We start from the raw sequence: 23119 nt of genomic DNA on the forward strand, positions 1-23119 counted from the left end.
AAATGCATTAAACATTTAGGTTTTTGTTAGTGCCATGTCTTGATAGCTTTTTTCCCTGTTGAGTAGCAGACCAGCTTTTTCCTTTGTCTTCCTCTTGCAACTAATGTACTTATTGATCTTTTCCTTTATTTATCTTGCATGTTCCTTGCTAATTGTTTCACATTTTGTGCCTTCTTTTTCTCAGCGTGTCTTTCCTTGTTCCTGGTAGCTCTGTTATTATTTTGTTCTTCATTTCTCACCTTAGTGGTTTGAATAGTACTGTTTTTCTGTACATATTCTTCTTGTGTCTGAAGTAATGACTTTGTGATTTTACAAAGTTGGTCTCACACAGTTTCCATCTCTCTTCTGTGCTAGATAATTTGCAGTCATATTTTAAATAGAATTTCTTTAAGGAAGTTCTTCATTGAATTTTTTCCATCGGGATCTTAGTTACTGTCTTTTATGAGTTTCCTGAAATCCTTTTTTTTTAATGTTTTTTGTATTTATTTTATTGTTCTTTTTCTTTCCCATCCTAAGAATTGAAAATGCTATGTTTCCCTGGACACTCTCCTAAATCTCTCAGCTAAATCTGTCTTCTTTCATAAGGTCTAGGTCTTCTTGCATTCTGTTTTATGTAACAAGTTATTAGTCAATCCTAAGAGATTGTTGGATAGTCTGAATTTCACTATATTCCTCTGCCAAAAAATACATAGTTAGAGATCAGAATTATCTCTGGTTTTATATTTCAGGCAATATAGATGCTTGTAAGAATTATTGTTGTCTGTTCAGTCTTTCTGGTTTGTCACTAGTGCACTCGCCCTCCACCTTCCTTGTGATAGAAGGTAACAGATAACAGAATAAGTAGTTAATAATAGAATAATAGAAAACATGATAGTGATACACAAAAAGTCACATACTTTTACCTATTTTTTTAATAGAACACAAAGATGTGATATTAATGATGTTTCAGAGAAATTTCATGGCTTTGTATAGTTGTAAGTACCTAGAATATTTATGGCACAACATATGAAACATGCTGATCAAATAATAAATAATCCTCACAGCCTCCTTCTCATGCAAGTCAGTATATTATCCTAACAATGCAAAGGAACAGAAATGGAGTGAATTACAGGATGTCCCCAAGTCTTCACAGCTAGCCAACCTCTGGTTAGTTTGGGGTTCCCGGAACCTGAGGCTTCCTGATTTGCAGTACTAGTGAGTGATCCAAACTACCCTGCATTATTGTGGGAAATACTATTTTACTTCTATTTCCATATCCTCAATTCTCAGTCCTAAGTAACATATCATACATTTCAATCTATTATCTCAGAAGACAGCTTACCACTATAACTTAACTATGTTGTAGTACTATGAAACAGATTCTGTACCATACCTTATCATAACAGGTTATATGATAAGAGTACCTACTAGTTTTGATGGAGTCCACTGGCATTTCTTTTACTGAAACACCAATGTAACATGTAGTAAAACCTCACTTGAAAATGAAGCCAGTTTTGCGTAATACATAAGACTCCTTGTTTTGTTGGAGATTTATAATAGATCCAGTCTTAGGTTGGATAGCTTTTAATAATATAAGCAGTCTAACCTGTTCACTCAGTGAAAGACACAGTTCAAAGTGCCATTTAGACGCTCACTATGCTGTAACTATGACGGGTGATTTGTGTACTCTATTACCACACAGTAAGAAAACCAGAATTTCTGCTCAGATTTTAATACTTTACATTCAGTGAAAGTAAAGCTTTTATGTCTGTAAATAATTTTAAAAACATTGGATCAAGAAGTTAAGTCCAGAGAAGCACTTAAACACCAAATACTCTAGTTAAACACCAGCCTTCATGGGTTCAGGCTTCTCTCCCATATTAAGATTGGACACACAGATTTCAGTGTGATGTGTGACAACCTGCTGAAGCATATATTCTATATCAACCCATAAACTGGCAGACATTCTTGATACAAGTGCATGAGTAGGCTTGATGTGTACAGCTGATAACTGACTTTCATGTGATGCCAGGAAGAAGTCAATTTGTATTGAACAGTAATGTTTTTGGATGACTCATTTCCAGATTTACCTTTAATTGTGAATACCAGTATCTGGAGGAAATCTGATTGTCTACATTCAGAAATGTAATCTGAAAACCTGCACTGAGCTGGTACCTAACTGTATAGGTTTTGCAGTTTCTAAATTCCTGAAGGTGCTCAAAAAGTGTACTTCCATAAATATGTGGAAACACTTTGGTTTCTAATGTGTTAAAAGCTTTTAACCTAACTGTAGTGGCATACAAAAATTAGAGGTCCCCATGCCAAAACCCCTTAGATCCTGGTTCTCACAGTGTGCAGGATTAGGCTCACTGCAAAATACTGTAGCAGCTCTGGCTTTTCTTGGAGGCTGCTGTGGAACTGATAGTCTTATTTTGTGTACTGATCTAGAACACTGAACAGCATATAGGAGATCCAGATACACTTGCTTTCTACCCGAAGGAATTAGATAAGTTTGTTTCACTATTTTTGATTCATTCAGCATGAAAATTCAGGCTGAAACTCAAGCAGCTTTGAAAACTTTGCAGAGTCAATTCTCCAAAAGATTTCTTTCCTGACTGCTCAATAAAAAACAACACTGTTCTCACTATTAATCCAAATAATTGATTTCCTTCAGATAATCATAATTAACACATTATTTGGAAATGCGGTAGTTTTTCTTGTCCGCATTTGATCCAGGACCTCTCTGGCTAGCATCCCATGATCAGTTTTTCATTCCTGGGAAGAAGTAATCACCAAGTTCCACTAACAGACAACATGAATGAATTTCCTGTGTGCTTCACAGTCAAGGATCAGACCGCAGTACAGCACAACAAAAAAGATCAAGGGCTGGTAACATCAATAAACAATGACTTCCTTATCACTATGAACAGTACGAGACTTCCAAGCTCATTTTCCCCTCTGGCCTTTGAGACCAAAGATCAACAAATGATTATGTGATAAAGCAGAAGTAGATGATCTAACCCAGAAGCAGCTTGCATCGTTTTTCTCAGATGAATTTAGCAACTCTTACTGGGTAATTTCTCTTCTGTCTGAAAACCATTATCCCTGGAGTGTCAGTGGAACCAGGATATTTATTCTGTCCCGTGCCACACAGGAGGCCACTGTGCAAGATAGATGGATGCCACAACCTTGGCTACACTTACACATTAACAATGCATTACATTGTGTCTTATTTTCAGCTGATGCACATAACTGTCAGAATATCTTAGCGATACTAGCTTTTAAATAATAAATAATCTCTCTCAAGCAAAATGCAAGTGATGGTCAGAAAAGGAAATACTCTGAAGAATTAAGTGAGGTATTTTCTCCATCTTCTACTGAAAGTAGATACTCTGCTGGCCAAAATGTTTGTAAAACTGTCTTCAGATTCTTAGTAAGTTAGAAAGACCAGATAGCATCTGTTAGCATTGAAAGAAAAAAACATTTTCTTTCACCTTCAGAATGCTAGGACACTGCTTAGAAATTTGCCTGTATAGCTGGCTCAACTTAGTATACAAGTGTTCTTGAAAAGTTGAAGTGTTATTATTTAATAATCAGTGGCTTCCTACCTTCAGGTCTTGCTCTCCTGGGTATATTAGTCATGGGCCTTGTTAGGAAAATGAATTGAAGTTTATTTGCTGGGACAGGGAATTGCTGCATACCTGGATTTTATCCCAACATAAATTCAGGAAATCAGGTGGTCATGCAGCCAGACCCAGGAGAAAATAATTCTGAAGTCTTAATGCACATGGAGATAAAGATACTCAGAATACTTGATTGTAGGTGTATTTTTTTAGAAGTAAAGTTGTAGTTCAGAAAATAATTTCAAGTTGGACTGCAGTGGAAATAACTGTTTCTAGAAAAGATACCTTAAATAAAGTCAGCACAGTATAGACTCTTTTTTCACTGCAGTATTTCTTTTCCAGTTATCTATTTCTGTGGGATGAATGAGAAAAAATCATATCAATATGGTAGAGTATTCTTTAGGAAAAATATATTGAAATAACAGTGTGCTGCATCCTTTGAGAATGGAAAATGGATATTATTAAAGTCTTAATTGGATGATAACTGATCTGTATATCAACACACATTCATTAAAGTTAAAAATATATTACTGGTAGAAAATAACTACAAAACACTAAACCTATTAGGATATGTTTAATAGTATCTCAGTGAGTTGGATACATGTAATAGAATATCAGGAAGAGGTGCTTCTGCCCTTCCTCTGATGGTAACCAAAGTTTCAGGATTTGACTGAATAAATAGTGCCAGACAAAATCAGTAGAGCCAGCAGGAGCAGTTTTTTACCAGGTTTATTTTTTTCCTCTTATAATTCCTGTATTTTGGGGAATATTTGCTGTAAGTAATTTATTTAATCGATTAGACCTTTTAGGCTTCATCAGGAGTTAGTATATAATCAGATGAGAGTCATGTTTACATTTCATAATTGTGTTAGTCATTTGCACTTGAAGGCCCTTGCAAAATTCATTTAACACCCAAAGGTTCCAAACAGCAGAGAATCTTATAGTAAAATAATTTTCCTTTTTTTTTTTTTTCTATACATTTAATTCAAATAAAATATTTTTGTGTCAGTTGAAGACCCATGAGGTAGGTAAACTTAGTACTAGATTCACCTAGCACTAAAACTGATTGAATTTTCGGACCCTATGAGTGGGATTACTCTTTTCTAATTTTAGCCACTTATAAAATACCTAAAAGAGTAACTAATCTATTGCCTCATTTAAGTTCATCATAGTTCATAAAGAAAAGGAACTCCAGAGTGCAGTTCATCCCATCCTGAAGTGGATGGCTGCCATAATCAGGATGAATTGCCCTTCAAAGTTGTCTGAGTGGGAATGATGGCTTGCACAGTTAAAGCATCTTTTTAATTAATCAGTAATCTTACATTTGCCTCAGAGATAAAATATGACGAGATGCCTATCTGAACCCATTGATTATCCAAATAGCTAGGTTAGGGGAAATATCTGACTTTTAGATGGCTAAAGCCAAAGACAGACCAGGGAGTGTCTCCATCCCCTGCTAAATGCAGGAGGAAACATGGTAACAAGTGATGAGGAGAAGGCTGAGGTACTTAATGCCTTTTTTACCTCAGTCTTTAATAACAAGACTAGTTGTACTGAGGGAATCCAGCCTCCTCAGCTAGAAGACAGAGACTGGGAGAACAACTCCCCCACAGTCCAGCAGGAGACAGTCAGTGACCTGCTGCATCACACAGACACACACAAGTCCATGGTACTGGATGGGATACACCCAAGGGTGCTGAAGGAGCTGGCTGGGGTGCTCGCCAAGCTGCTTTCCATCATTTACCAGCAGTCCTGGCTGACCAGGGAGGTCCCAACACATGGGAAATTGGCCAATGTGACGCCCATCTGTAAGAAGGGTTGGAAGGATGATCCAGGAAATTACAGGCCTGTCAGCTTGACGTTGGTGCCTGGGAAGCTGATGGATCAGCTCATCCTGAGTACCATCACACAACACATGCGGGACAACCAGATGCTCAGGCCCAGTCAGCATGGGTTTATGAAAGGCAGGTCCTGCCTGACAAACCTGATCTCCTTCTATGACAGGGCGACCTCCTTATTGGATGAGGGAAAGGCTGTGGATGTTGTTTACCTTGACTTCAGTAAGGCCTTTGACACCATTTCCCACAGAATTCTCCTGGCAAAACTGGCTATTTGTGTCTTGGATGGGCACACACTTTGCTGGGTAAAAAACTGTCTGGATGGCCGGGCCCAAAGGGTTGTGGTGAACAGAGTTAAATCCAGTTGGCGGCCGGTCATGAGTGGTGTCCCCCAGGGCTCGGTTTTGGGGCCACTCCTGTTTAACATCTTTACTGATGATCTAGACGAGGGGATCAAGTGCACCCTCAGTCAGTTTGCAGATGACCCCAAGTTGGGTGGGAGTGTTGATGTGCTCGAGGGTAGGGAGGCTCTGCAGAGAGACCTGGACAGGCTGGAGCCATGGGCTGAGGCCAACTGGAGGAGTTTCCATAAGGCCAAATGCCAGGGGCTGCCCTTGGGCCACAACAACCCCCAGCAGCGCTACAGGCTTGGGGAGGAGTGGCTGGAGAGCTGCCAGTCAGAGAGGGACCTGGGGGTGTTGATTGACAGCCGGCTGAACAGGAGCCAGCAGTGTGCCCAGGGGGCCAAGAAGGCCAATGGCATCCTGGCTTGTGTCAGCAATAGCGTGGCCAGCAGGGACAGGGAAGGGATCTGACCCCTGTCCTCGGCACTGGTGAGGCTGCCCCTCGATTCCTGTGTTCAGTTTTGGGCCCCTCACTACAAAAAGGACATTGAATGACTCGAGCGTGTCCAGAGAAGGGCAACGGAGCTGGTGCAGGGTCTGGAGCACAGGTCGTAGGAGGAGCGGCTGAGGGAACTGGGGGTGTTTAGTCTGGAGAAGAGGAGGCTGAGGGGAGACCTCATCGCCTTCTACAGCTACCTGAAAGGAGGTTGCAGAGAGCTGGGGATGAGTAAGAAGACATGAGACAAGAGGTAATGGCCTCATGTTTTGCCAGGGAAGGTTTAGACTGGATATTAGGAAGCATTTCTTTACAGAACGAGTTGTTAGGTGTTGGAATGGGCTCCCCAGTGCAGTGGTGGAGTCCCCATCCCTGGAGGTGTTGAAGAGTTGGGTCGACTTAGCGCTGAGGGATATGGTGCAGTTGGGAACTTTCAATGTTAGTTTAATGGTTGGACTGGATGATCTTCAAGGTTTTTCAAACCTAGATGATGTGTGATTCTTTATAGCTATCTATACAGGTGAATAGAGTGTTTTTTTGAGCTTGTCACCATCAACTGCCTCATTAGAAACTTTAGTGAGAGGCACTTTTTTGGCATGATTCATTTACCCATAAACATATAAATTGGGTCAGATGAATCATGCCTTAACCATCCCCATAACTTTCTACTGTTAAAAAAAAGAGAATATGGCATTTAGCTGAGGTGGTAGCTGAGATGAATCACTGCTATATATACTTGTGTGATAGGTGCGATAAGCTGATGTGATCTTTCATTGCCTTCTTCCTTGTGGGGTTTGGTTTTGGCTTTGTCATTGTTTAGTAAACTACTCTGCTTTCATCAGTACTGGCATGCATACATTCAAGGTTATATATGAACTGAACATTATAAATTGGAAGGCTTCACCATGATCCTTAGACTTTGTTTACAGAGGTAAAATGTGTATTAGCTGACATCACAGTATATGTTACTCTAGGATCATAATAATGTAAATCAGATTCTCATGCAGTCATTAAAAAATGCCGAAAAGGGCAAAATGTTCTCCTGTGTCCTATCAGGTTCCACTAGAATTAGTTCATTCTGCTTAAGACCAGCTGTCACCAATGCTGATCAGACTGTTAACAGATGAAAGACCGCTTTACACAGCTATGGAGCAGCTGGTAACATGTAAAGGATGTTCACTTCAGAACTGTAAATTGTAAAGGATGTTCAATTCAGAATTTTCACTGATTGGTTTATTTTGTTAATATGCACATTCTGAAGTGCCCTAGTCTTTGGATATGTAGAGGTAGCAAAAGACTAAATATAGTGAATATATATATATATATATATTTGTTACACAGAGAAAGGGGAAGCCAGAGCATTTTAGACTGCTTAGCATAATTTTCAGTTATTGGGAATAAAAAACTCAAATATTTAGAAGCCAAATACAAGAACATACTAAGTTGATAAGTAACAATAAAACTGTATTTACTGGGGACAAGTTGGGTCAAACTAGACTAATTTCCCTTTATGGAAATGGAACAAAAATGCAGGTATGTGAGAAGCACAGATATTGAGTCACTTGTCTTTCCTAAGTCTTTTTATGCTATTCAACATGCCACTCACATAATTAAGTAGGGAATTGTTTTGATTAAATTACTGCTAAAGAGAAGCAAAATTCTTTGGAAACCTGAATTTGATTGGGTAGGAAGTGTTCATGGTCAGAACAGAAAGACACTTCAGTTGTGGTTCTTGGGCAAGTATAGCCACCTCTTTCACTGCTGTTGAATGGTGAAATAATCAGTGTGCTCTCAAGAGGTAAGGGAGGGCAATAGGACCTCATATGTAGGCTGGAAAACAGAGCTAGAATTCAAAATAGTGGGATGCCATTTGATGGGGACATACACAGATTCTTCATTTAGGTAGGCTGGAGACTGGAGAAGGAGTGGCTCAGCAGTTGTTCTGCTGAAATGATGCAGAGACCTTAGTTCTTCCCAAGGTAAATATGAGTTAGAGAAGCAATGCTGTTCCAAAATAGGTTTATCAAAATATTTTTGAAATACCTAGTCAGGCAGGGCTATATATGAATTTGGAACACCTAAACATATAGCTTGTCCACTTATGTACCTAATTTGGGCAATTTAAACTTTCCTTTGGAAGTCTTTAGGATTAAATTCAACTACATAGAGGCAGAATGGGCACCTTTTATGACTGAAAGAAGTGGGACTGTTCATTTTAATAAAGAAGAGAAAATAAATTTGTAACAGTTTTCAGGAGTAAGAGTCATCACTAGCTAATCACTCTCTTTCTCTGTATAAACAGAGGAGGAAAGCAGCATGATTCATCTTATTTCCATGTGGACACCTAAACTAGGTCAGATGAATCATGCCATCATCCTCTCTACCAGTTAGCTGAGATGTAGACTCATCTACGTTGGAGATGCATTTGGTCTTTGGAGATGACTACAATCAGGCTGAGGGGGAACTAATCTGAAATACCTAAAAGGAGGAAGAAGCAAATAATTTATTCTCATTGGTGAGAGCAGATGGAATATGGGGAAGCACTGGAATTATTTTTCTTGGAGGTTGTGGCCTCTCTATTACTATGCATTTTTTAAGAATTGGTTAGATATGTTCAGATGTAAGATCATAAATCTAGTTGAACCAGCTCTGGGTTCAAAGGATGGATTAGAGGACATCTCAAGTTCCTCCTAGTCCTATGTTTCTCTGTGTTTTCATTGTTTAGTGGGAGATTCTCCACTCCTACATAAGCTAGGAAGCATAGCTGTAAAGGGAATGGGAAGGTAACTGTCCAGTTTTGAGTGATGCAGGAGGTGTGTACCCCTTGTCACACTGCATGATGGGACAGATCACATGATGGAGTGGAAATCACAGTGTGGTTATAGTTTGGAAGAGACACATATTTCCAGCATCTGTTATCTCCAGCTTCCTCCTGGAAAGCATTGCGTGCCTTGAGAATATGTTTGTTGACAGTGCTGCAGCAGGAGTTGCAAACCAGGGCTTAGTAGAACATCTACAAATAGTGGTAGGGTGAAAGGCTATTAGCACACCCAATAAAGCTGTGTCGTAAAAGTAGATAATATACTAGTTAAACTCATGGTCTCTCTGAAAGTAAAGAAAAGTAGCATTTAAAAAGGCAAATTATCTTTTATATACTTGGAAAGAATTTAGTGAAGGTTAAAAAAATTAATATTAAGGGAATCATTTAATGAACCCATATTTATGTAATTATTCATACTACAGTAAACAAAATTGATTTACATTTAAATCTAAGATCTGTTGTTTTTTCATCCTTTTAGTGAGCTCTAACTAAATACTAATCATAAAAAAAGTATCTTACAAGCAAAATCAGAAAATAAGTGAGATTATCTCATGAAAAAAATTGGATTGCTATTAAAGATAAGGATTTCAAAAATTTTTATAGAGTAGACTGCATCTTGACAACATACATAGACTATAGAAGGAAATCCAGACTATATAAAGAAATCCAGGTTTTGACTTCTTGTTCATTGGTGCCATGAGGCCAGAGAGCTGGACTGAAAAATCAGATGGGTTTTCCCCTTGGCCAAGACCTGATACAGGCTACAAGTGCAGTAGCTCTTCTAGAAAGTATGGGGAGAAACATTGCTCTGCTGGGTGTTTTGGTTTGGGTTTTTTCTGGCATTTTTTTCCCCTACAGATATGCTCAGGGGGGGTATGCTCAGCAGTCTTAACTGACTACAGCTACTTAAATAAACCTCCATCCTTTATTGGGTGTGAGGGGAAACATAGTGACAAAGGCTGAGGATAAGGCTGACATGCTTAATGCCTCCTTTACTTCAGTCTTTAAGAATAAAACCAGTTTTTCTCAGGGCACACAGCCCCCTGAGCTGGAAGACAGGGACAGGGAGCAGAATGAAGCCCACATAATCCAAGGGGAAATGGTTAATGTCCTGCTACACCACAGGCCTATGGAGGCAGATGGGATCCATGCAAGGGTTCTGAGGGAGCTGGTGGAAGTGCTTACCAAAACACTTTCGGTCATTTATCAGCAGGCCTGGCTAATCAGTGAGGTCCCAGTTGACTGGAGGTTAGCGAATGTGACACCTATCTGCAAGAAGAGCTGGAAGAACAAGAACTATAGGCTTGTTAGTCTGACCCTAGTGCTGGGGAAGGCTATGGGGCAGATCATCTTGAGTGTCATGTACACACACGGCATGTACAGGACAACCACATGATGAGTGATGAGGCCCAGTCATCATGGCTTTATAAAAGGCAGATCCTGCTTGACTAACCTGATCTTCTATGACAAAGTGACCCACTGAGTGGATGAGGAAAAGGCTGTTAACGTTGTCTGTCTACACTTATGTAAAGCCTTTGACACTGTTTGCCAAGGCATTCTCCTGGAGAAATGAGCTGATCATGGCTTGGATGGGTGTACTCTTTGCTGGCTAAAAAACTGACTGGATGGCCTGGCCCAAAGAGTGCTGGTGAATGGAGTTAACTTCAGTCACAAGTGGTGTTCCCCAGGGCTCAGTATTGTGGCCAGTTCTATTTAATATCTTTAACAATGATCTGGGGATCATCACTGAGCGCACCCTCAGTAAGTTTGCAGATGACACCAAGTTGGGTGGGAGTGTTGATCTATTTGAGGGTAGAAAGGCTTCACAGAGGGATCTGAACAGGCTGTATCGATGGGCTGAGGCCAATTGTATGAGATTCAAGAAGGCTCAGTGCCAGGTCCTGCATTTGGGTCACAACAACCCCCAGCAGTGCTACAGGCTTGGGGAAGAGTAGCTGGGAAGCTCCTGGCAGAAAAGGACCTGGGGGTGTTGGTTGACAGCCGGCTGAGTATGAGCTGGAAGTGTTCCCAGGTGGCCAAGAAAGCCAACAGCATCCTGGCTTGTGTGGCCAGCAGGACTAAGGAAGTGATTGTCCCCCTGTACTCAGCACTGGTGAGGCCACACCTTGAATGCTGTGTTCATTTTTGGGCCCCTCACTACAAGAAACATGTTGAGATGCTGGAGCATGTCCAAAGAAGTGCAACAAAACTAGTGAAGGGTCTAGAGCACAATTTCTATGAGTGGCTGAGGGAACTGGGGTTGTTTAGCCTGGAAAGAAAGGAGGCTGAGGGGAGACCATATGGCTCTCTTTAACTACCTGAAAGGAGGTTGTAGCGAGGTGGGTGTCAGTCTCTTCTCCCAAGTAACAAGGAATAGAACAAGAGGAAATGGCCTCAAGTTGCGCCAGGGGAGGTTTATATTGGATATTATGAAAAATTTCTTCACTGAAAGATTTATTGAGCATTGGAACAGGCTGCCCAGGGAAGTGGTTGAGTAATGTATCCCTGGATGTATCTAAAAGACCTGTAGATGTGGCACTCAGAGACGTGGTTTAGTGGTGGAGTTGACAGTGTTAGGTTGATAGCTGGACTTGATCTTAAAAGTCTTTTCCAACCTGAACGATACTGATACTGTGATTCTAAGTGCCAAAGCTACCAGCAACAATAGATCATTTAATATGTATTGTTTAGGTTTTTGTTTCTAAAGAATGGTTATGCATTGGTATAGAAATGAATTGTATTAAAATCAGGAGTCATACTGGGTAAGAAAGTATGAGTTAGAGTGCACTATTCCAATCCATATCAATATTTGATCCCAACATGTTATCATCAAAAGCAGCTACACAGAATATTCTGTCCAACTGTCATTAAAAAGTCCTTGTAGAAAGAATTTCTCTTTCCCAAGACTTCCTTAGTGTTGAAATATCTTTTGAATTTCACTTAAATTTGATAAGTTTATATACTAAAACTGTGTCTTTCCCTAACCAGTTTAGAGAAGTTGACTTTTATGTTGTTGACAGGTGCTATTTTCCTCTTGTAATTGGAAAAGAGTGTTATTTGTTTGCATGATTATCCACCTCCTTTGAGTTTCTATCTTGTCAAGGTAGAAATGTTACGTTTATTAACCTATCTGAAACTTGGAAGTGCATACTTCCAATTAATTCCTTTTTTACAGCATTCTGCAAACTAGGTATTGAAATATATGGCATAAACCAAAATGCATTTGCATTGCCTACATTAAGAACAATTTTGCACATATCACTAATCACTAATAGTGATTAGATTGCTATTCACTAGTATAACAAAGCTATGCAGAGGGTCATACAGTTTTTCTTCTTGATATCCAGTAGTTACAGAAGAGCACAGAAGTTAACTTCAACATTAATAGAGATCCACTTATAAACGTCATTGTTCCTGAAACTTCTATGGAAAACATGGACATTTGTTTTAAGAAATGCAGCCTTGAAGGACATTTTTCTTCCCTCTCTTTTTTTCTCAATAAAAATGAAGTGAAGATAAAAAATGCATCTAATCTCTTACCAAACATTTTGAGTGCCCTTTGAAGCCCATGACATGTAGTCAGATGTTAAGTAAATGAACTACTCAAATTTCTTTGACTAGTGTGATGATTTTTAGTGTGGAATTCCTCAGACTAAGAGATGCAGGAATTCACCAAACTTCAACCAACACTTAGAAGAAAGCTGTCAGATTAAATATTCAGTGATACAAAGGGAGTGTTTTTACTTGTTTGATGTGCAAGAAATGTTGATCTGTATTGTTGCATCTGCTAGAACCTGATTATCATTTCACTTTAACCTGTATAAATCAAAAACCAGCTCACTGAATTTGAGTGAGTATTGCGAGCATAAAACTGGGATAATTGGGGGGGGAAAAAAAAAAAAAGTTTTTAAACTTTCAAAATATAAAGACAAAAGTTTCATCTGATGTCAGTCATCATCACAGCTTTATGGAAATCTTCCTGAGGTTGTTCTTTCTCTTCATGTGTAATTCCTCTCTGATTACCTGATTACATTTTATAAAGCTAGTATGTAAAGTCATGATGCTTACCGAACCCCCTGGAAACCGAGTATATACTTTATTTCATTCTAAGAAAAACATGTAACCAGCTGTGCAGAAGGAAACATGTTTTGCATAAATATATTACAAGTTTGTCATTTATCTATTATTAAGACCACTTGGTAAAAGCATGATTATCTCAGCTCTTTATTTGTATAAACTGCAGCATCATATTGTTTGATGTCACTTTCTTTTAATACTAGTTCCTTACAAAAATCTTAGGGATTCACCCTGACTAAATGTAAATCTTTGTATACCTGAGCAATTTGTTCTAACATCCCTTTATAGTCAAGGGAGAGGAACAAATGCTTAGAGCAGTTCATCTCCACCAGAAGTAATAATCTAAAGTTGAAGAGATGAGTCATGCCTTTGAAGTTGTTGTGTCTCTCACCTGACTTTAGGGAGCTTCAGGTGACTAGCCCTACATATATACGTTTGAAGTTATGTGAAATGAATTTTACCCTTCTAATCAATTAATTTTATGACCTTCCTATCTCCACACCATCCTGCTATAAATTCCAAATTTCCCTTTTCAAAAAATAGCCTTTTCATACATCTGAGATTATTTGCATTCCTTATTTATTATGGCAAATGTTTAAAAATGCAAATTACAAATCATTATCAATTTAATGTCCTTTTGCAAACCAAGCACAACATTTTATGTCAAAAGATTTTCAGACAACTTCTATATATGATACCAGTTTTAAAGCTGTGATCCCCTGGAGTGTTCTGCTTGCAGCTCTGAGCATATTTCATTCTAAACTAGTAAGCAATATATTCAGAATTTAGAAATATTTTCCTCCAACGAGAAAGCATTGCCTATGAAATACCCAGAAAAATGCAAAATCAGAGGGAAGATAAGCAGAATCCAAGAAGAAAAAAGGTTTTGGTAGAGCTCTATTGCTAGTTATTTCTTTTCCCGGTACCATACAAAACAATCTCCTCTTGTTGCTTCCAAACTGTCAAGGTGAATGGTCCCATAGTCATGGCTGTTAAGTTTGAGGTGTATCACTAACACTTGGCAATACAAAGTTGGTTCAGCTCCAACAGGTTTAATCTGTTCTACCTCTTTTCTTACTGACTTCAATAGTAAGTATAATGTATGAAACGGATTAATCTGAAATATGTGTTAATGAGGAGCAGCTTTAGTGAGTCTCAAATATCTTCTGCTGGCACTTATCCTTTTGATCTCTCTTCCATATAACCTTCACAGCAATCCCCTAATGAATTCATTCTTTACAATTCATTTCTATGTCTTGAAGACTTTATTCTTCCAGCTCATTTTTCTAATATGATAAATTAGGGAATTTTGCAGTGTATCTGGCATTGTGTACTACTTTGTAGTTAGAAATCATTGAATTTCCCACATGTGTGTATTTCCTTGTTTGATATATTTTAAACAAGGATATGATGTATGTAATATTGGGTGGATTAATTTATTTTTCATATTCTTTTACATAATTTTTGAATGCCTTTGGTTTGCTGGGTTGTAAACGGTACCTGAGGCATTCTCCTTGACTCCAGTAGGACAATGTATGCAAGATACACTTGATTGGACTATAAATATTTAGTAGAGAGAGTTTGATGCTTCTGGATTATATGCACTTCCCATAAACAGAAGGAAAACATACAAGATCACCGAACATTAATGGCAACTAGCAACAAGCTAATACTTCCCCATATGCCTTGAGGCATAATAACTTAAAAATCTTAGTAGGTTTTTCAGCTTTTGCTTAGATTTAGATATCTGGATTCCTGTATATTATGGGCTGTTACTTAAAGTTTTGGATCCCTTCTGAACTGTGAAAGGCATTCTTGCTAAACACTATGTCTATAGTTCAAGGATGGATTTAAACCTCTTTGGTTATTGACTTCTAGATGTTACCCTAAGTGTGAATTATTTTGTAGTATGTAATATAGGCTGGTGAATTACTACTGAATTAGAAGACTTCACAACTTGTTGGCCTAGTACTAATACTGGAGCTTTAATTTGTTAGACTATCTTTGTGTTAAGTACTATGGATGTTTCAGAAGGTAATACTCAGAATTTAGACCATGCATTTTCTCATTTAGCAGCTTGCAGAAAACATTTATCTGTGTGAAAAATGGGTAAGCTTAAGAAAATGCAGTTGCTTCTATAACAATGAGATTCCATAGAAATTTGTTTTACATTAATTTTCTAAGGTACCTATAGTAGAAAGACACTTTGCCAAAACTATTAAGAATGAGAATTGCAGGGTTGGTTTAAAATCCAATCCAAATTCTATTTCATTCTGTGTAACATTTCCATTAAATCTGATTAATGTCCAGGAATAAAATCCAAGATTTCTTTTTCAATCTCTTTGTGAGTTGTTCTAGTAAACAAGGCACGTGTATACTTTTGTGTTGTCTTTTAAAGCCACTAATCCACTGGACTGATTACTGCATTGTGTTATCTTTATAATTTAGATGTACCCTGCTCAGGAACAGAAAGGTTAAAGAAAGTGAATGAAAGTTTTCAAATCTTTTAAACTAATGACCTAATAGTTATTTTACATCATTTTGTGATCCCTTTATTAAATAGACTGTTATCAAGAAAGAAAGTGTATGTGTACTGATGTGAAGAATCAGATTAATTTATGCAATACATGAAACAAACAAGTGCTTTTCTACATTTTTTTCCTAGCCTGTGTTTTGTTCTTTCTTAGCAAAACCAGGAAGAGAGATATTACTTTTTTTTTTTTTTTTTTTTGCTGATTTTTGACTTAGGAGTATACAAATCATAATTTTAAGTGTAGCCAAAGAAAAAATAAAGTTGACATGTCACCCATGGTAAACACTAGACATTATTCACAGTAGTGCTGCAGAAGGTATCTGTAGGACATTGTGTAGCAGTTACTACGAAGATCTCATAAAGGATGGAAGTAAGACGCAGTGAGCCTGGATATTAAAAAATCATTTAATAACAAAAAGAACTTCTCTGGCTCATCTTGGTTATATTTAAAATGTCTTTTATATGTATTGGATTTATACTGATTGAAAACTCACCACTTCTTTTATTTGGCTGAATAATTAAGACTGATGCTGTTAGTGTGGGCCCATAGGCTTAGAAGACAGAGAAACACATTGTTAAATCTCTGATTTGCTTGCAGTAGGAACCAGCATAACTTGATTTGTCACTGAAGTCTCTGAAAGTGTTGTAAATTACATAGATTGCCATTGTAAGGTGTTCACAGGAGCTGTTCCATATTGAAAGTAAACATAGGTCTGCTTTGCTCTCTTCCATTCTTTGAGCTGTCTGAGAGCAAAACAAAATCTCTGGAACAGCTTTGGCAGTTATAAAGTAGAAAATGTTCCAGTAGGAAAACATGATTAACTAATTTTGTAAGAAATCTTAAAATTACAATTCAACAGCATGATGTGGAATCATAAACACAAGTGGTCAGTATTATCATATGCTGTTTAGAAAAGCACAAATAGTCAATAAATCATGTAGTTGATTATTGTACTCATTCATCTGTGGATTGCTGGGGCACTAACAATGTCGTTCAATCTTGAAGGTTTGTTATTGTTTAGACCGCATTGTAAAATCTGTGGATTAGCCATGTGCAGCATGATTTATTCTTTCATCCAGCATTTGTGCTCTTGGTAATAGGATACTGCAGCCATGGAATGTAACAGACATTTTAGATCACATACTTTATAGTTTTCATCTAGGAAAAAGTATTAATAAAAAAATTGAGAAAGGTCATAAAAACCTTATTCATGTCATTCTAAAGAAATTATTAGAACATCATTATTTTACTAACATTACTTACTTTAACAAATTTCATCTGGAGCATTGGCAAAATTTGTGCAAAAGACTGAATCTACAGTTACAAAAATAACCATTTTCTTAGGAGGCTTTAATATTCTTCACACTTCATTATTTTAAGAAGAATCAATTTGACTTAATTTTTTGTCTTTGTTATTCTGATTGTTCCAAGCTTTTATATGAAGGGTTCTTGAGCCAGTGATAATTGGGTATCTAAGCCAGTTGTCTAGGCACAGCCATCTCGTACCATTTTAAATGCAAAGCATCCACACAAAGCCTGCAGATGTGACACAGGACCTGCAGGGTACCCATGTCCTTCCAGACAGGCAGATGAACAGCATCTGCCATTGAAAACACACTTAAACAACTAAATAAAGCCTCCATAGTAGGACTGTACTTCCTTGGCATTCCTTCTTCCCTCCAATAAAAATGAGTCATAATGTACTGTAGGATATTTAAGGCTGTAATTTAGCTGTCCATGTATATGTGCCTCCATGTGAGCTACGGGTCCAAACTGCCTTTATAGCTGGTGGAGATTCATTTGCCTTAAAGGGAGCATCTTGTTCAATCTGATATGCCCTATCTGATATTTTGTCTCAGTCTACTCCCCCAGAAAGACACGGGGTGCAGTGCAGGTGTCTAGGTACGATCTGACATGAGGGCCTGAGGTTCAGAAAAGTCACAGAGCTGGTGGTGATGCAGGCAGCTATTACAGAGCCACTCAGCTGGCACTTCTGCCTGTCTGCTCATGGGATAAACTGAAGAGGCTTTGCTGTATCGAATAGGTCTCCATTGGTGGGAGCCTGGCTCCATGAAGGCTCCTGACTTTAGGAGTCTGACTTTTGAAACAAAACAAACCCTTTGCTGAATCACTGTGATATTTGGCACATATGAATAATTATAGTGAAATTCACTTTAGGAGAGATGCATGTAAGTATATGCCATAGTAGTGAAACAAAAAAGACACATGGGATGCACTTTCCTACTCTTTACTGTGGGCAGTCAACACTTTTTTCTTACTTACGGTAATGTTAGAGGAGTGGTAAAGAGAGAGTTAGCAAAATCAGTCTTAAGGAAATATGAAACTAAGTTAATAGTAGATAGCAGAGGAATAGAGATAATGGCTGATTGATAAGCATGTTTCTCATTTTTATTGCAGAAAACAAAGAATGCCTAGAAAGTATAAGGAGATTAGCTTAAATGTCTTCTCAGTGAACTTTTCACAAAGCGTGCAATTTCAAAACCACTGAAGCCAGTGAGAATCATTTCACTGATATGAACAAGCTTTTTATCAGAATTTTTTCTTATGCATAGATATATTTTAAAGATGTGATAGCCAGTCTTGGTTATTATATTGAAATTATTCTCAGATTTCTACTATTTCTTTCAGTCCGTGACTTAACATCAAACTTCAGATTGCTTCAGTAATTGCCAGACATAGTATAACACTATTTGATTCTGCCTATTTTTAACATCACTCTTTGGACAATATTAACTGTACTTCATATTTTTCTCACTCTATTTCAATAGAGTGGCATTAAAAAAATAAATGTGAAAAAATAAATGCATGTAAAGCTTGAATGAATAAAAGAAAGTTACTGAGTCATAGCCATCCAGTGGATAAAATGGGTTAATACTTGTAATACGTGTTTCTATGTATTTTTGTTCTCAACTCTAAGGTGAGTTTCCTTTTGACCTTTATAGCTTCTTTGCCTTCCCCTGAAGTGCAAGCTTCTCAGGCAGATCTAGGAAATTTCTCAGTGCAAACACTCTTTTTTTTCTGGTGTGAAACCCAGCCTTTTTCCTTACCTGCAAATTCCAGAATCCCAGAATTGTCTAGGTTGGAAAAGACCTTGAAGATCATCCAGTCCCACCATTAACCTAACACTGACAGTTCCCAACTACACCAGATCCATCAGAGCTATGTTGACTCTACTCTTGAATGCCTCCAGGGGTGGGGACTCCACCACCTCCCTGGGCAGCCCATTCCAACCACTAACAACCTGTTCTGTAAGTCAAGGCAGGAGAGAATACTTCTCTAGTATTCTTTAACTGTTTTATTAAAAACTACTCAGTGTACTTAATGATTGCCACCTAATACATGAAATTAAGTCTATCCATTTGGGCTTTGCCAGTTATGCAGATCTTGAGGCTTAGAGAGGGTGTATCCATCACAGTGTCCAAGGAGAGCAGTTCTGCATGTTCTAGCACTTTGCTTGACCATAGCAATTCCCAGACCAAACAGCATTGTTTAAAAGCACGTTCTCATGTGTGTTTGGTACATCTCCTTCCTTTGGAGACAAGAAGACAAAACTGATCTTTTAAAAGTTAAGTTTTAATAGAATGGAAAAGTTGTTTAAATTGTTTAATTTTACTTTTGCCCATCCATTTAGGATGGTAAGAGTAATGACCTGGAGTGACTGAGAGCGTTTAACTTTCTATTGCAACTTTCAGAATGAGTTGTGAGATTATAGAGTTTATGTGTGTCTATGCATAGACACAAACACTAGGGTTTTGTTGTATTTTGTAACTTAATAACTCAGTTTATAATCTATTTCCTTTTATATATTTTTAGACTGTGTTTAATGTATCCTGCCAAGAAAATATATGGATTATTAATTGTAACATTACTTGTAAAGTGTTTACCTGTATACAAAAGACAGTTGTCAGTTTGTGAGGAGTTTTTCTTTTAATAAATTCTAATGCAAAAATGCCTTTGGGATAAATGTAAGGTATAGTGATAGTAATTGTTTTAAGTCCTTACTCTAATTTCTTATTTTTAAACCTTAAAAATAATGAACTTTTTATTTATTACAGAAACCTTTGAAATGCTTATCAGACTGGCTGAGAATTACACAAGCACCCTTTTCTGCAATGCATATCGAAACATGGCTGCTGAGGCTACTACACGTGTTCAGGAGTTTTTCACAGATGTTGGACTCTTCATATTTGGTGCAGACATTAGCACAGAGGAATCTGTCAACAGATTTTTTGACACCCTTTTCCCAGTAGTCTACAATCACGTGATTAATCCTGGTCTGACTGACATTTCACTGGAATATGCGGAATGCCTCCAAATGGTGAGAAGAGACATCAGGCCCTTTGGTAACATTCCCAGAAAGGCCATAGGACAAATGGGAAGAACACTGTTACCCAGCCGGACTTTCTTGCAGGCTCTGAATTTGGGGATTGAAGTGATCAATACAACAGATCATCTGCATTTCTCTAAAGACTGCAGCAGAGCATTACTGAGAATGCAGTACTGCCCCCATTGCCAGGGGCTGACTTTAAGTAAGCCCTGTATGGGCTACTGCCTCAACGTTATCCGAGGCTGCTTAGCTAACGTGGCAGAAGTGGATCTTCACTGGCGGGGATATATACAGTCCTTGGAGGAGCTCTCAAGTGCCATGAGCGGAACATATGACATTGAGCACGTGCTTCTAAACTTTCATTCACTTGTTGATGATGCTCTCGTACAGGCTCGTATCAATGGGCCAGAGTTATCTGAGCAGGTAAGAAGCTGTTTTTATCCATGCTAGGTGCAAATGTGACACTAAGAAAAGTAACACTAGTAACTGCTACTTGTTTGGCCATTTTTATGGTGATGAACACATTTGTATCTGAGTTCAGCTTTATTTGACAATGCATTTTTCCAGCACTGCCAGTTTTTATTTTAATCATGCACATGACCTGCTAATTTCCCATATTCTATTCACAAGTTCAGCATTGTGTGGAATTCATCTTTTCTCATTTCCCATGAACCCATAGCTCTTTTCAAGATTTTACTGAGAGAAAATTTTTGTGACACAATACAGTGGAAACTTCATTCCTTTCACCCTCTTTATTTAGAAGTTAATGTTTTCAGAAGACGCACTGGTTTAGGTTAAATGCTTTAGATTTAACTTTACAACTGCATCTTTTAAATTCTGCTGAACAAGGGTGAATAGTGGAATGTGTCATTAAGCTTGGAAGCTTAAAATATTAACGAGAGAAGAGTAGATTATCTGTGGGAAAAGTAATTTCACAAATATTCTATAAAAATATTAATACAGTGACATTTGTGTAAATGAGAGTGATAAATCTTAGCAATAGTATTTGCTTGCAGATTGGAAACTTTTTTGTACAACATACTAAGAACAGTTCTTAGGAGCACAGAAAAATTTTTTTCATGAACATAAGAAAATTGTTTAATTACTTCATTGTTCTCTTATGTGCACATAATGATAAATTTAAACAGTCCTTCTCGATACTGGTGGCCTGTCAAAGTACCTATGACTTTGCATATATTATTTGCATAATTTTGTAGGTTTCAGAGAAAGTGGCACAGTTCCTTTGTGGCATGAACTAAGTCCTTCTTTATATATACCTAAGAGGAAAAAGCAAGTTATGTGAGAGTTATGTTTGCTGTGAATGCATGAAGTGGGAAATTTTAAGATAGTGTTAGGGAAAATGCATTGTTAATTAGCTACACATTAGAAAGAAAGCTAGTATATCTGTAACTTTATGAAGGTTATGTAAGCAGCAAAATTTGAATTAATCCTGTGTTATATTTAATCCACAAAACATTTTATAATTGCATTTTTCTCTGTATTTATTCATACAGACTTCACTGATAGTGATATATTCTGCACTTAATGCTGGATTGGGTATCTTGATCCGGGGAGATATGCCTTCTTTTAACAGTGTACACAGGTATAAACGGTGTCTGGGTGTCACTGTGATGTGGCATCAGATGAGGTGCAGTAATACTTCTAGGACTGCCACAGCGTGCCTCTTTACTTGACTAACTGAAGTTGCAGCATCTTCTAAGCAGCTGATATGACCTCTCACAATAAACAACTTGACCTAATACAATAAATAGAGGATACTTCATTTCTCACTAAGGCCCACAGTCTACTAAAATAGGTTCTTCATCCTCTTTGTAGTCAGCAACAGGGAAATTGCCCATTTTTATGCATTTCCCATTTTATCTGCTTTATACCAGCCAGCTACATTAGCCAGAATCTCCTGCTGCTGAACTTCTTGAGAATAACTGATTTTTTTTTTTTTAAAAAGGTTTTTCACTAATGACAGTTGGGCTCAAAAGTGGCTCACTCATTTCTGTCTAATTCCTATTATGTTTCCAGAGCTACAGTTGCCTTTTATGGATATTCCCTGTTCCTCCTCAGATTTTTGGGGGATCTTTTTTAGCTACAATTTTCAGGAACAAGCTAGGATAAGAAAGTAAAGACTCAGGGGAAGGAGTTTTATTTCCTGTTTCATCGAGGGTCATTTAGTTTGAGAAGTTTTACGCTTGGACGGTGAACCTCCATTGGCCAAGATTTAAAAGTCTCTCAACACAGTCATATTTTTAAAATGAAAAAGTTTTTACTTTCCAGAATAATATATTTCACTCAATTTGAATTAAAAAAAAATACAAATAGGTGAAGAGCCCTCCACCCAGTGTTTTGGCTTAATGAATATTTCATATTGATCCAAAATAAAATGCTTTGATATTCCTGAAAAATCAGTGCCTTCCTTCTGCCCTCCCCTCATATGATGTAAGGAACACTAAAATGTCTTATGCAACGATATTTTGTGCTGAAGTGTTTGTTTGAAGATCAAGTGTTTACTTTTGTAAAGATCTGCTCATACAGAATGGCACCCAAACTTTAGAAACGAAATATTTCATTTTTCACTCAATCTGCATCTGACCTATGCATTTAGATGTATCTTTCATTTAATCTCTATAATTCTTTCTCTCCTTAATCTATAGTTTGACTATAAGACTATGATGCATTGATCCCTTGAAACATGGTGATCTAGTCAGTCAGTTCTCATTTGCTGAGTACGGCTTGAGAATATTTAATTATTTGCCCATACATTAGGTATCACCTAATACTGACATGTAATAAATACAGTCTTTCAGCTTTAAGAGGCAGATGACATGAATTCTGTTGAAATTGGCTCATTAATATTTATTTATTTTATCTTCATAGTGACTCATGAACTGTTTCAAATTTTGATAAGCAATTAATGCATCAGTAATTCTAACAGACACAGAAAAGATGATTATGAGCCAGCAAATAATGGCTCGCTTAGGCACACAGTAGTCTCTGCAGTTTTAAAAGTGATTTTCATCACAGTAAGTACTTTTATGAGTTTTAAA

At 37.6% G+C, this 23119-nt stretch overlaps 1 protein-coding gene across 1 annotated transcript in view; it reads left to right on the plus strand.

The window, feature by feature from the left end:
- GPC5 (glypican 5) overlaps window positions 1-23119 on the plus strand; it is a 744086-nt gene that overhangs the window by 118871 nt on the left and 602096 nt on the right. The window contains exon 3 of the mRNA XM_026843677.1: window positions 19789-20483. Coding sequence (XP_026699478.1) covers window positions 19789-20483 — 695 coding nt within the window. The remainder of the gene's footprint in view (window positions 1-19788; window positions 20484-23119) is intronic.

The sequence above is a fragment of the Athene cunicularia genome (assembly GCF_003259725.1).
Source record: "Athene cunicularia isolate RWA chromosome 1 unlocalized genomic scaffold, athCun1 chr1_part1, whole genome shotgun sequence".
NCBI classification, from domain to species: domain Eukaryota; kingdom Metazoa; phylum Chordata; class Aves; order Strigiformes; family Strigidae; genus Athene; species Athene cunicularia.